The following is a 14,391-nucleotide window of genomic DNA, read 5'->3' as shown; positions in this document are numbered from 1 at the left end:
TTTGATTTCATTCAATACTTTTTTATGAAAAGCTGTGGACGCAATGCACGAGGATGAAATTTAGATAGTGAAGATTATTGATGTTGTCCGTTTACAAGGGCCGGTACTACCACTTGAGGTTGGGCAATAAAATGGGGTAAAATCTGGAAGGTGGGAAAAAGTAAAGTTCGTTCGAGAATAGAGCAGTATACCTCGATTCCACTCTTTTCTTCTCTCTGCATGCGAAGTGACAAATTGTGAAAAAACTAAAATAAGAATTATATATTGAAATAGCTTCTTTTAGAAATAAATTTCTTTAGTAAACTTGCACCCTCACGCAATAAATGCTTGTACAATACGAAGCACACATGTTCGAAAAGCATATTGTTCAATTTACTGATATGCGGCTGTTACACACCCTTTAGAAAAACACGCTACACGCTAACTAGTTGTCCAATTGCAGAAAGTTCTGAATTCTTTTTATCAAGCCCCGTAAAATACTAACCTATGACAAGGAAACGTTCATCGAAAAGGGCCAGCCTTGTTCGGAACACAAGATTAGGGAAGCGGCTTGTCCACGTCCACCTTGCAATTTTAAAGCTAAGCAGCGCTCTCTATTGAAGCCCCACTGCTATCCTTTGTTGTCAGAGTTTAGGGGACCAAACTGAATTTCAAGCTTGAGTTGCCCCGAATGAGGCCGCATGTACCGTTGCGGAAGAGGAGTGGCACCGGTTGAGCGACCTCGAACAAACATGTTATGTAATCCTTGTAGTGCCTGTGCAGTATCAGAAAATAAAAGTTAGTGGTAAGCAGGGCAGCCCCAGCAAGTTGGCGGAAGTAGAAACTTACGCATTTTTGTAGAGCAGTTCTGAGAAGTAAGGTAGAGTAGAGAAGGACCCCCCAAAAATGGCAAGCACCCACCCTAGAGAAGTGGCAAAAATTCTTTAGTCAAGTGAGATTTTGCATCTTTAGAGATTACAGAAGTGAAATTGCAACAAACAATGATAGTATTACAAATATATCAATAGGAAGCACGCACATAATAACGAAGAGGAGAAGTGAAATAAAAAATAAAGCAATTTAGAGAAGTACAAAAATAGGAGAAAAGATCGACTCTATCATTGAAATATCTTTGAACCCTCATGCGGGGAGGAGACGGGAACAGCCTAAAATATTCAACGGTGCTGATATTTCCATACACTTTTCTGACTATTCATGTTTGTTTGATTTTGGGCGAGTTAGCCAGTATAGTTAGTCAGCCACCGCCACTGTCGTTCAATTGGTATAGCATAAAGCGTGGAATCGGCGTATACATGAGGAAGGTAGTGGCCAGATTCCCTACCAGGTTGGCCAATCCTTCCCTGGTGGTCCACCGGTCATTAAGGATCACAGACTGTATTTCAAGGAAACTTAAGCGGGTTAGGGGCAGACATTAAGTATGGTGGGCTGATGAGATAAGGAAGTCTGTACGTATAAAGTGGCAGCAGCAAGCATTGGACCGAGTTGACAGGCGGAACATGGGAGAGGCCTTCGTTCAGCAGCGGGCGTAGTCAGGCTGATGACAATGATGATGAAGCATGGAAATTTGGGAAAGTTCGTAAAACATAAGTGAGTGTAAGAACAGTGCATCAGACAAAGACTGACGAAGATAACACATGAAGCACGGTGCGTGTTATCTTCATCAGTCTTTGTCTTGTGCGCTGTTCTTACATTCAATGGTATAGCATCGGATACGTTATTCAAAGGTTGCAGATTCGGACCCTGCATATGGCAAGTTGATTTATCGTCCACTTTAATTTCTTTCTATTTATTTCATAAGAAGTATAGTGCAGGTAAAATATGCAAATATTCCCGTATAGCTTAGCCTCTTTGTTTCCTGCTTTCATAAAGAACCAAAAAAGCCATTCAACCGTTTGTTCTTCCCATTCTGAAGTGATTCAAAGGGCGATCGCCAACTCACAGTTCAGGTCAGCCCTTTTTAAGTCTGGTCCAAGCTAGTTAGCGCAAAGCCAGTCTCCAAAAAGCATGGTTGCAACAAGCAGGTTTCACCCGTACACCCCTTCAAGCTGTCGCAGAAATGTTGTCAAGCAAGTTTCCCAAAGAACACATGGTAGAGGTTCCAGCCGTTTCTCCGATTAAGAATGCGTGCATATGTGCATAAATTGTCACAAACCTTAAATGAAGTAGCAGCTAAACATAGGGTCGATCTCGTTTTTTTTCTGCACATGCAAATTATCCAATTGATGCAGATGTGTGATACGTGCCCAACTAAAAAAAATGCCGCATAATAGCATGGATATCGGTATGCCTGGTGATCTGAATCTGTTGTGTACCGAATTCCAGCTGGGGTTGCGTTTGCTTGCGGCAGATCAGTCAGTGTCCTAATGATGGGCTATCAGGCTATGTTAGCACTGCGGGTGCTTGAAGCCAGGAGAATGGTCGAACATCGCTTTATATTGCAGAACTTGCGGTTGATAGCCATGGCTGATGAATATAGATGTGGTAGGCTGTGGAAATGACAGATTATAGCGAGAGATATTAGAAGCCGTTATAACTTAAAATCGTGAACACGGCATGTGCACTGGCGTGGCTTCACTTGCTCTTTAAAGCAGGAAAGTGCAAGCCATGAGTGGGCACATTTTAGGTGTTTCTTTACCACTTATACTTTTCTGATTTTGTATTTTTTGTTTCTCTTTTATTTTAATTTAATTTATTGTCAGCTGTATCTGGTAAACTGCGTACCTACACCTCACCTTTTTTTTAGCATCACCTTTTTTTTTCGCACACTTTTGTCACGGGTTATAGTTGTCAGGGGATATTTCTCACCAGCCTTTGTTGATGTTCTTATTTTTGCTGTTGTGAGAGGGTCTTGTGCTTACGCGCGTATTGCTTACCTGCTGTGATGCTTTACAATAAGTGTTCACAGTTGTTTGTGGCAGCCTCTCAGTTTGTTTCCCTTTTCTGCCAAGTGCAGTGAGCAGGAAGGCCACGTATAGAAAAATGAGTCTTTACGTCTACTGATATGTTCTCTCAAGAACGACCTTTACTTCTGTTCTCCTTAGAAGTAAATACAGTCATAGAAAGACGCTAAAACAACGTTACTATTGCGTAAAGGACAACGATTGTGTAAGTCCTCAAAGGGGCCCAGCAACACTTCTTCAGCGTGGTGAGAAAACGCTGCCGATAGGTATTCGAGGCTCTTGAGAACACGTGAGTGAAACTCTATAGCACTGCTGGCGGCCTGGAATTCAAAATTAATTCTCAAATTAACTTAAAAATTGCTCTCTTTTCTCTCTATGAACGATGCCATAAACACAAATGGCTGCGCAATATGCTCGAATTCAAGGCCATTGGCTGTTTTGAGCATTTTGAGTGGCATAGTTACCGTGGCCGACGTGGGAGGCCGCCACGTGTCCCGACCCACACTCGCAATCACACTCAAAATAAGCCATGCGTTAGAATAAAAAAAAGGTGCTCAAGATGATGACGTGCACATGACGTAACTTCTTCCACCGTGTCATCCATCGTCGCTTAGCTTTCAGTGCGCTCGTCAGAACGAGAGAAGAGAGAAAGGAATCACAGCGTGCGATAACTGTTTTAACACCACTCTTACTTCACGGATTCTAACAATGTTACCTCAGTTGATTCGTAAGACATTAAACTTTTTTTTCAGTGAAGCCATTCAATGGTTGCTTGGAGAAGTGCTGCAGGGTCCCGCGCAAGGCTTCCGAACCCGCCAGGGGTGATGCTACGGAGGAAGACCAGAAGCTCGCAACATTCGCTGAAGGGAGCGGTTATAAGCAATTGAAGAAGACCACTCACCGGGAGAAGCCTCATGTCGCAAATGAGGAAAAAAAGGCATGCGGGTAAAAAAGGCTCGTGAGACAGCTGAGAGCAAGGATACAGAGAACCCAAAGAAGGCCTAGCACAACTTTGTTGATTAACAGCACAGCCTTTCCTGCTACGTGATGTGATGAGCAGGTACTGTCACACAAAGAATCTCGTATTTTTGAAAAGTGCACTGTTGAGCTAGATAATGGACCACATTTTTTTGTAGATGCAGTACAAGACTCTTGCCTACAAAGGCAATAGGAACAGACAGGGCAAGTAATTTATTGGAGCTCGTTCGGTATAGAAGGGCAGCTTGCACAAGCGTCTCCATAACACATGCGTGACGACGAAATAAACGGTTAGTGTTTTCTTGCGCAATATTTTACCCAATGGTCTGTGCCCTAGAACACTACTGTACCTTTATTCGTACATTTGTTTATCGGTTAGCATATTTCAGCAAGCACAGGACCGAGTTGACTGGCGGAACATGTGGGAGGCCTTCGTCCTGCAGTGGACGTAGTCAGGATGATGATGATGATGATGTTTAAGAGCATCTAGTATCTTTACCATTGCCACTTCATAAGGAACAAGTTCAAAACACTGTTATTTGAAGTTTCACTTTTTTGTAATCATTTTGTAAAAAAAAGTTATGTTTGCCTTTGTATTCTGTCTCCATCAGTAGAGGATTGTACTGGAGACAAAGCAGACAATGTTCTGTCTTGCCAATCAGGAACATCGTCGTCTGTAACAAAACCTAATTATAAATTAGAATTAGTTAGGTAAATGGTAATAATTGATCCTCTTCTATTTGCTCACAGTATTTACGTTCAGATTGCTTCTATTTCTATTTCTTGATGTTGTTAGTGGCAAGTTGCTGTAGAGGGAAGCCATCAATCCAAATACAAGCTAACCAAACCATAACGAAACTCTATAAACTAGAGTGCCTCGATGCTTGCTCCTACTATGAACCAACCGACCACGCCACCCGGGATTCAGTATTTTATTTTTGAGTTTATATATCTCTTTTTGCGTATAACTTTTGTCTCCTACATCTGCGTCGGCAGATTTCTGTATCTTCTTTAATGTGTGCGTGCCATATTATTTAATACCGGCACTCATCATCATCCATCTCGCCCAGTGTCGCTCGGTCGCTGTGCGTAGCAGTCTGCCCGAAATGTCGCCGTGGCTGTGCGGGGAGGTGAGTTGGTGACGAAATGGGAGGAATCGGCGAGTGTCGGCCCAGCCGCACGCGGCCGTCTCCGAGCTCAACGACACGTCCACGGCCGTCACGACTGTCTTCAACGGGTGTGTTGAAGTGAGCGCCCCGTATTTCGGGTCTTTTCATCGTCGCCCTCGCTAAAGGTATGAATGAAAGAAGGAAGTCTAAGGGCCTGTTTCTTTACCTGACACAACTTTTTTTCTTGAAAACTAGCGGACAATGCAGTGAAGGAAGGTATAAGGGGTGTTGATTGTACTGTTTTAGTGTATTTGTAGTAACCTGCATAAAGGCGTGGAGAAAGTAGAGTGAATGGAAGGACGACTTGCCGCCGGCCGGAACTGAACTCCAGCACTCGGATAACGCGCGCCCATGCTTTACGAGTTGACCAACGGTAGTGGCCGCCCACTTGTTCATTTCACCCTTGATTTATGTGCGTGCAGACCTGAGAGCCTTGTTATAAGGGTGAAGGTTCGGCCTTTACCATCGGCAAACTTTCTTTCCGTCATCTTTACTTTCTTCACGTCTACGTTGCGCTTACTTTAATACACCTAAAGCAGTGCAATCAGCATCCTCTATACTTTACTGGTCCTCATTATCGTTGAATGTATAGATTAGAACCTGAATGAAAGCGTATTTGTGCTAACACGCTTCTAGCTGGCACCGTAGTTGGATAGGGAAGAAAATGTCAGCACTAACATACCTCAAAGAAAGAGTAAATTCGTAATTAACACATATATACCTAACACCATTACGTTTAGCTAATGTTTAGCAAAGTGAAATTTGTGGAATAACAAGATACCGTCACTCGGACTCTTCTGTGTGGCCCGTCCACAGTACGTATCGCTTGTTCGTTATATTGGTTGTACGCAAACTTATGTTAACACAAGGAGGATACAAGATTGGGGCTTGAGTGTATCGACGAATGGCGAACAAAGAAAATATTTCAAAATCGTTGTTTGTATATTCCAAGACGACCAGTGCTCGCGACATAGCAACGTACTTTTTATTATCAAATGTTTCAGGGCCTGTAGACAAATAAAAAATTTGTATGTTTTTATCGCTTCGGACAGCAGCCTGAAATTCAGATTTCCAGCATGGTCGAGCAACACGTATAGGGAATGCCAAGTCAATACCGCCATAAAATCGGTGGAAGTTTAAAGTTTTATAAGACCTAGTGGTCCCTAAATTTTTCACGCTGATGTATGTACGTGCTGCATTTGTCGTTGCACTGGCCAACACTGATTCGTGGTGATATGTAGCTTATTTCCTGAGTAAATATTAAAAACTCTGCTGTGGTTATGTCTTCAGACTGCAATTCGTCTTCCGTGAAAGTTTCCTTGTCAAAGTTTTTTTCTGCTAAAGGCACAAAGTGCTGTCTCGTGAAAAAAAGATTGGAACACTGTAACATGTCCAAAAAAAACTTATAACATAAATTAAAGCAGCTTTTTGTTATGACATTACATGTAGATTTTGAAGAACCTTCCTGATGAACTGACAATATCTGTGAACTCTAACTGACACAGCAAGTAGTTCTGAATAACTAAAGCGTTTTTGTTCCATGAAAGAAAATTGGCCCCGTATCTGAATGTTACAGTGCAAATGTCGTCGAAAAAAACCTGCAGCATTGTTTATGGGAGACGCACCGGGTGAGCGTATTAGGCTCGGCGGCAGGTCGCTACCGAAGCTTAGAAGCGACCAACTAGTGCAGGTGTTCAGTCGGCCGAGGGGATGTTAGCCAACACCTCCGCTCGCATCAGAACGGCGAGGCCCGAGGACATCCCGGGGCTGCTCGACATCAAGAGGATGCTGAGACAGTTGTGCGGGGAAGCCACTCCACAGGCGCTTCAAACCCTCGACCCGCGAGGCTTTTTGGTCGCAGTCACGGACGCAGGCAAGCGGAGATATTCTGTAGTGCTTCGATAACAGTTGCACGGGATTGTTGCAAATTCAATACGTAATGGCAACAAGAAATCTTTCAGAAAGTAAATTATCGATCAAAGTTTTGTGCCTATTGAAAAATTATTTATTTATTTATTTTTTATATACATATACTGCAGGCCCGTCCATGCAGGAGTGACTACAAATGATATAAGCAGACAATAAATACAGATACACAGTATATCTTGGCACAGCTTAAAAAATAATACATAACAAATTAACAAATCAAAGGAGATATTCCTCAGCAACACACACACACACACACACACACACACACACACACACACACACACACACACACACACACACACACGCACACGCACACACACACACACACACACACACACACACACACACACAGTTTATAAGTAGCGCATGGTGCATTATTCAAGGCTGACTAAAACTGTGTCTAGCGTTTGTAGAAGTTATAATGACGCAATTTGTAAGTATTTATTGTGTAAGTGCATATATCTTTACTGGTTCAATAACCCTGATTTTGAGGTCGCAATAATTTAGCGCATCAGTTTCAAACTACAGTGAACGATAGTCCGCTTTCAAGGACAAAATGATGCAACCCGAAAACCTGTGTCTTTCTTTTTGTGGACTCATGGAAATGTTCCTGTAGTGATTCATTTTTCTGCCTCAGTTTGCCACTTCTTTCTTTAAAAACGTAAATGAATAGCCCGTTTCTAATAGTTCAGAAGTAACTTAGCCTCCAAATCCAACTCAGTGGGTGTCGCACTTGGAATTCATAAAACACCTGGTAGCGTTGAAACTTGTTGACATTTGTGATGGAACTGGTCATAACTTCCAACTGGAAGAAACAGTTGGCCAAGGTTTGCTGTGCTGAAATAGGCCAAATGTAAAATTGATTGATTGAGTTGTGGGGTTTAACTTCCCAAAACAACCATATGATTATGAGAGACGCCGTAGAGGAGGGCTCTGGAAATTTTGACCACACGGGTTTCTTTAACGTGCACCAAAATCAAAATGTGAAATAGAAGGATAAGAAACAAGCTCATAATTTGATAGGAAAACTCCGTATCACCTTCATAAAATATAACTCTCAAAATGTACAAACCTACAGTGTAGAGGTCAGCGTTCCTTTTTATGTCTTTTTCTCGTGCTTTGACCTATCATAGTTTTCAGCGCTACGTACAGTGTCATTCATTAAAATTTTCAACACGGGGTCCTGTGGCCTTACAAGCTTAAAAATTGAGCATGGCTTCAACTAGCTTTTATTTCCCAAAACTAGACGATGTGCTGTCCCTTGGGCATAATACCCGACAATAAATTATAAAGTTATGGAAATAAGGGCAACTTGAGGCATTGCGCTTTCTTTGTGCTCATGGGGGCACTCGCTTCTGGTTCGCAAGTGATATTGAGTGCCACAGTACCCGCTAGTCTTTATACAGCAACTATAAAGCCCTCCCATAAGCCCTCTCACCCGGCCCACGCAGGCGAATTGTACGGCGGCTGCTCCATCAGCATCCTCTCCGAGAGTGTGGCCATGGTGGGCTTCTGGTGCGTGCGACCCGAGCTTCGACACAGCACGCTGCCTGAGCAGCTGTTGCGTGCTGCGCTCAGAAGGGCCGGCGAAAGAAACGTGGTGCTTCGCAGCGACGGCTGCACCGTACGGCAGCTGCAGCACGCCGAGCTCTTCCCGTGCGTCGGTCGCTGGCTGTTCCACAAGGTGGGACCCGAGCTTCCACGCCTGGATGCGCTGCCCGCGAAAGTCGAAGGCGTGCGCGTCATGGACTTCAATCCCTACACGCACACCGACCCCGTTGGCTGGTACGCTACGGACGTGCTCAAGATACCCATGAAAGAGTACCTAAGGTGAGCTTCGGGATAACGTGTGCTTGTACACACGAACCACCTCAGGCCAAACGTATAGATGGTATGTATAGATGGTATAGATGGTATTTGTATAGATTGTATATATGTATAAGTGGTAGAGCCACGTATATATGGTATGGGCGCTACTCCTCGCGTCAGTTTTTCTCCGAGTCTCTTCTTTGCATGAGTGAAAAGTGAACCACTGAGCGCTTCGTGGAGAGAAAGCTAAACACTTCTGCATAGAAGAACCGCCATTTCGATGCTGATGCCGCCACCACGGTAAACACGCAGGCTAACGCAACTGCCGTGGAGACGCCGGCGTTCAAGCTACGAAAACTCGACGGTTGAAAGAATGGTGTTGGGGCACAATACTTCGCACGTAGCCGGATTGGTCTGAGCTGAACCGTGAACCAATTTTAGAACGAAAGTTCTACAGCATGCCTACGGAAGAACTGGTATTTGGGCAAGTTGAAATTGGTAATGCATATTCAAATGGGCAGCGTGAAAATAAGGATGTGTCGAACTTATCGTGTCCCTGTTTTGGCGCTGCTCTTTTTCAAAATTCATGCGTTTTTTTTCAAGGTCACTCAACCAGTCGCAATGATTTTGAGCCACTGGTGTTCAGGTGTGGTAGACATGACATTACGCCACGTGATACGCTGCGGAGATGCGTTGAAGCTGCGGTTTCACGAGAATAGGCAAAGGTAGACAACCCGCTATTCTACTCACCCCCACCCCTCCCTCTGTTTTATTTGTTTTTTACTGTCTTCCCCTCCTTGAGAGGCAACATGTTTCATGTTCTATAGTTTCTTAGCAGCACCAGTGTATTACTGAAGTCTAAGTGAAATTGCGTGTAGCATTTGTATAGGTTATACTGACGCAATTTATAAGTATTTTCTGTATAAGTGCCGCTACTGTTAGCGTACACAGTTTTAATATACTTGTCTTTGTGAAAACTGAAGCAATAAAATAAGACTTTGGAGCGTATCACGGCAGTTCGACCCCTGCTGAATTTGAAAAGAGCTGTGGGAGTTCTTAGAAGGATATGAGTAGCAATTTTCGTCAAAAAGCAGAGGCTACGGCTGCAGGGCTTCGTGAGATGATGAGTGAACATGGGGAGGCCATTCCCGGTATCCTGCGTTATCTGCAACAGCAGCGCTGCTTAAGCGTGGCTTACTCGTTTATATGCGGCATAGGAACATCACTAGTTAGTCACGGATGGCATGGTTGTTCATACAAAAGGCTGTTCTTGACGTAGCATTCGGCGGTTAGTCGTTATTCTAGACGTCGTATTCCATCTGCAGAACTTTCATATCCAATTGTAATGGGATTCATACTAATACAGATAGAAATATTACGGTGCCTCAGTGACAGCAACGTACTTAATAAAAAGAGGGAACCGTTTTCTACCCTTTTTTAAAACTTTACCGAACAGACCACGAACATAAGACACACAACAATTGATACTAATAGTAACAAAACAATTTTGCAGTGAACCAAAAGAACTCACACACATAAGCAAATTAGTACAAGCATAGTAAAAAAATTGGGGGACCTTTAAGCTTCGCCTTTGAGAGTTGAACGCGATAGCGAAATCCGGCCCCTAGTGCACCGTTCAACCTCTAAGTGCATACTTATTCATATGTTGTGGTACATACACATGCACGCACAAAAACACGCACTCAGTAGATTGGACCAGCGCGCGCTATTACCGCCGAATGGACTCGTTTTCGTCGTTACACCCATCGAACTAAATGCGTTAAAGGGGCCCTGAAACACTTTTTCATGTAACCATAGAATGAATTCACTAGAGCTTATTATCTCACAAATTTAACGCCGCAAAATTTCAAGAATCCGTCCAGTGCGAGTTGAGTTACAAAGGTTTGTCGCATGCTGCAATTGCATTGTCTCTTCTCTCGTCCCGACGAAAGCGCTAGAAGCTAAGCAGGGACGGGTGGCAGGGCAAAGAAACTACCGCGCCTTGTGACCTTGAGCACTTTTTTTCTTCGAATGCGCGGCCTTCTGAGTGTGATCGCGCGAGCACGCGTGGAAAAGTAGTGGTCTCACGCGGCTATCTCGGTAATTTGATTTTTCGGTCACAGACGCACAGACGATTTTTCGCTCACAACCAACAGGACCGACGCCGGCGGCCGGTTTTCTGGGACACGAGCTTTTTAACGCTATCGTGTTAAAACAGTCTCATAGGTGTGCGCAGCTACTGCCGCGAGAAACGACTAGGCAAAAGATGCGAGCACGGTGATGCTGTCGTCGGATGAATTTGGCGAAGAGAAGGGTGACGCTCAGGTGCACCGACGAAGCAGGTAGGTGCTGAAGTCAAGGCAGGCAGTCTTCTCGGACGCGTGGACCAGAGACCACAGCCAAGCACTCTGGCCTACGTCCGACATTGGACCTGGGGGCTGTGGTAGCTTTCCGCCGATTCCGTGGACCGTCAAAGCTTGAGATCGAGTGAATCAGGCTGCTCCGACTCTTGGCCTCCGCCAGGCACTCGGGACAAACTCCGACCATGATGCTGGCGCACCGCCTCCCCCCTGCTTTCGCCCGAACACCTTGGCAACCACGTGACACTGCATTCCACGCGCCCTGTTCCCTCTTTTGTGGACTCCTGTCCGCACGTGGGTCTTCTTCTCCTCCCTTTCCGACACTCGCCACGTTACCACCGTTGCACACCAGCACAGCCGATATCGTCGTCTCCTATTCCACATCACGCCGGAGCACTGCAGATCTTTCGTGCGCACACCACATCACACTGATACACTTGCTCGCGCTTTAGTCATATGAACAGTTTTCTCTCTTTTCGGATTGGTGAGACGCGGGAACCTACCACCGGCGTGCAGCACGGCTCCGCCAAATGAACCGAAGATGACCAAGGTTTCCACGCGTACACTTGCGACTCGCTTGTGTGGGCGAAGCAAGACGAACTTTTATTTCACGTATTCCATAGCTACTGCTGCAACAACCACCGAAAAGGTTACGTTATGATCGACAATAATGTCGGTTGCTGACCACAAAGTCTTTCCGCATTCTAAATATTTTCAACTTCCCTTTAAGTACTTTAAAAAAACTTGACAATGGGCTAGTTTGTTAAAATTTATCAACGTTTTTTGCACAAACTTTACAAAAAGAACTGAAGACCATGACGAAACACGAAAGTATCCCAATGCGCTGCTTCTTAGCAAAACACAGCAGGTGAATGAGGTAACACATAACCCACATGACCTACGTCACTATGTTATACCGTGACGTCACCACTTGCGTTCATAATAGTGTCATGCTGTTATGTCATCGCATGATGACATACAACATTTCGGAACGTCATTAGATGATATCATCGTTTAGTAAAAGGGGAGTCGACCTCGGAGCAGAAAGCCTGAAGGTGCGAGGAGGGGAGGAACAGTGCAGTTACCTGAGAACTTCGATGCATTTCAATGCATGTATGTCATTTAATGCATGTTCAGATGGAGTAACACGTCGTAGAATTTCCTTTCTTTTCCCGCCCGCAGTGCCTTGTCCAAACAGCCGGGCATCGTGTTCAAGGTGGCAGTCGAAGGCAGAGCGGTCTGCGGCCTGGGCACCATCGAGCGCGACGTGGGCGGCTGTGCCATCGTCCGCCACCTAACGGCCAACAGCTTGCGTGTGGCGCAGCTTCTGGTGCGAACACTGATCGTCGAATTCCCCCCGGCAACCTCGGTGGGTGTATGCATGGTGGCCAGCGGCAAGCGCTTCTCCAACGAAGCCGGTCCTTCCGGAGGAAGCAAGCCAGCCTTCTTCTACGAGCCGTTGGGACTGCAATACGTCTCCACCATGCTCATGGCGTTTACGCAGCGGGAGCCCCATATCGATTACAAACGCGTCTTTGCACTGTATGCAGTATGCTCTCTATTGGTGGTCGTCACAACTATCTCTGGGGCTATGATTCGGCTGTTAAATGTATGTTCGTTAGAGATATTAGAGAGTATGAGTACTGCGTACCTGGCGGGCTTGCGCCCCGTTTCGTGTAGTGCACATGCGCATACCGTGATAATACCGCGACGAGCACGTGTCATGATATGTTCGCCGCCGCGATGTACACGCCCGTGCGTAGGTATCAAGTGGCCGTGCTGCCCGTAGCTCTCGTTTGATTGGGACAGTGCCAGAAAGTTTCGCAAAAGGGTGACGTCGAGCATAAAGTTTTCTGAAACTAACTAGAGGGGACACTGGCTGATGATGACATGGGGGGTTTAACGTCCCAAAACCACCATGTGATTATGAGAGACGTCGTAGTGAAGGGCTCAGAAAATTTGGACCACCTGGGGTTCCTTAACGTGCACCCAAATCTGAGCACACGGGCCTACAGCATTTTCGACTCCACCGCAAATTCAGCCGCCGCAGCCGGGATTCGATCCCGCGACCAGCGGGTCAGCAGCCGAGGGGACACTGGCGCTGCGATCGTGCAGGGATTGTGGGAATTATGAGTATGACATGGTTTTGCCTAGTCTTGATGCTTGCGAGAGGTGAACGCACTTATGACTTCATTTATTGCGGTGTTTTGGTTTTGTTTTGAACAAAAAAAAAACAAGCTGTTTTTTTGTGACCTTGTGACCCGCTTTGAACCTTGTGACCCGCTTTGTGACCCGCTTTGAAGTGGCAAGTCTAATAAAATATTAAGGTGGTGAAGCGTAACTGCCGAACATTTGCCGATTGCTGCTTCGTGGCAAAGCAGCTTCAAGTCACGCGAAGCCAGAACGAACGTAAAGTACGATGAATAGACAAATCCGTGTCATACCCATAATTCCCATACTCGCTGAAGCGCTATATGTTGTAGCTTCCTAGATACTACTACTGCTCCTCCTCCTCCTCTTCCTACTATTACTACTGCTGCTGCTGCTGCTAGTGGTAGTAGTAGTAGTAGTAGTAGTAGTAGTAGTAGTAGTAGTAGTAGTAGTAGTAGTAGTAGTAGTAGTAGTAGCAGACACTACTACTGCTCCTCCTCCTCCTCCTCCTCCTCCTACTACTACTACTACTACTAGCAGCAGCAGCAGCAGTAGTAATAGTAGGAAGAGGAGGAGGAGGAGCAGTAGTAATAAGAGGAAGAGGAGCTGTAGTAGTGTCTGCTGCTGCTGCTACTACTACTACTGCTACTGCTGCTACTTATACAATTAAACTACTACTACTACTACTACCACTACTACTGCTACAACTACTGCTACTTCAACTACTACTATTATTACTACTACTACAACTACATCTACTAATTCTACTTCTAACGACGACGACCCTGGATTGACCAAGGCACTTTGTGTCTAGTTCTGGCCTGGTGCCATCTATTGGTAGTGTGCTAAGAGCAGGAAAATGTTGTTTTATTTATTGACTTGGCGTATTTCACTAGCCACAAGGCAAAAACGTTTCAAAATTTCGTTCAAAAACCTAAATATAATATTTAGAATTCTCAACCTATTCATTCCCCTTGAGGCGCTTTTTCTGGGTACAGCAACAGTAACGTCTGCTTAGTAATACATGAATTTCTATGGCACAAGAAAAAAAAGTCTTTAATTTATTCCCAACCAAAATTCTTGCACTTCATTACC

General features: G+C 45.0%; 1 protein-coding gene across 1 annotated transcript; it reads left to right on the top strand.

The window, feature by feature from the left end:
* Positions 1 to 4,967: 4,967 nt before the first annotated feature.
* Positions 4,968 to 14,303, top strand: LOC142766062 (uncharacterized). Its single transcript, XM_075867881.1, has 5 exons — positions 4,968 to 5,172; positions 6,738 to 6,920; positions 8,428 to 8,806; positions 12,328 to 12,754; positions 14,295 to 14,303. The coding sequence occupies exons 2-5, from the start codon at positions 6,758 to 6,760 to the stop codon at positions 14,301 to 14,303; spliced, it is 978 nt and encodes a 325-aa protein (XP_075723996.1). The 5' UTR covers positions 4,968 to 5,172; positions 6,738 to 6,757.
* The last annotated feature ends 88 nt before the right edge of the window (positions 14,304 to 14,391 follow it).

This window comes from Rhipicephalus microplus, chromosome 1 (assembly GCF_043290135.1).
Source record: "Rhipicephalus microplus isolate Deutch F79 chromosome 1, USDA_Rmic, whole genome shotgun sequence".
Taxonomy (NCBI): Eukaryota; Metazoa; Arthropoda; class Arachnida; order Ixodida; family Ixodidae; genus Rhipicephalus; species Rhipicephalus microplus.
Note: the sequence above shows the minus strand (reverse complement) of the source record. Positions and strands in the feature narration are given on the sequence as shown.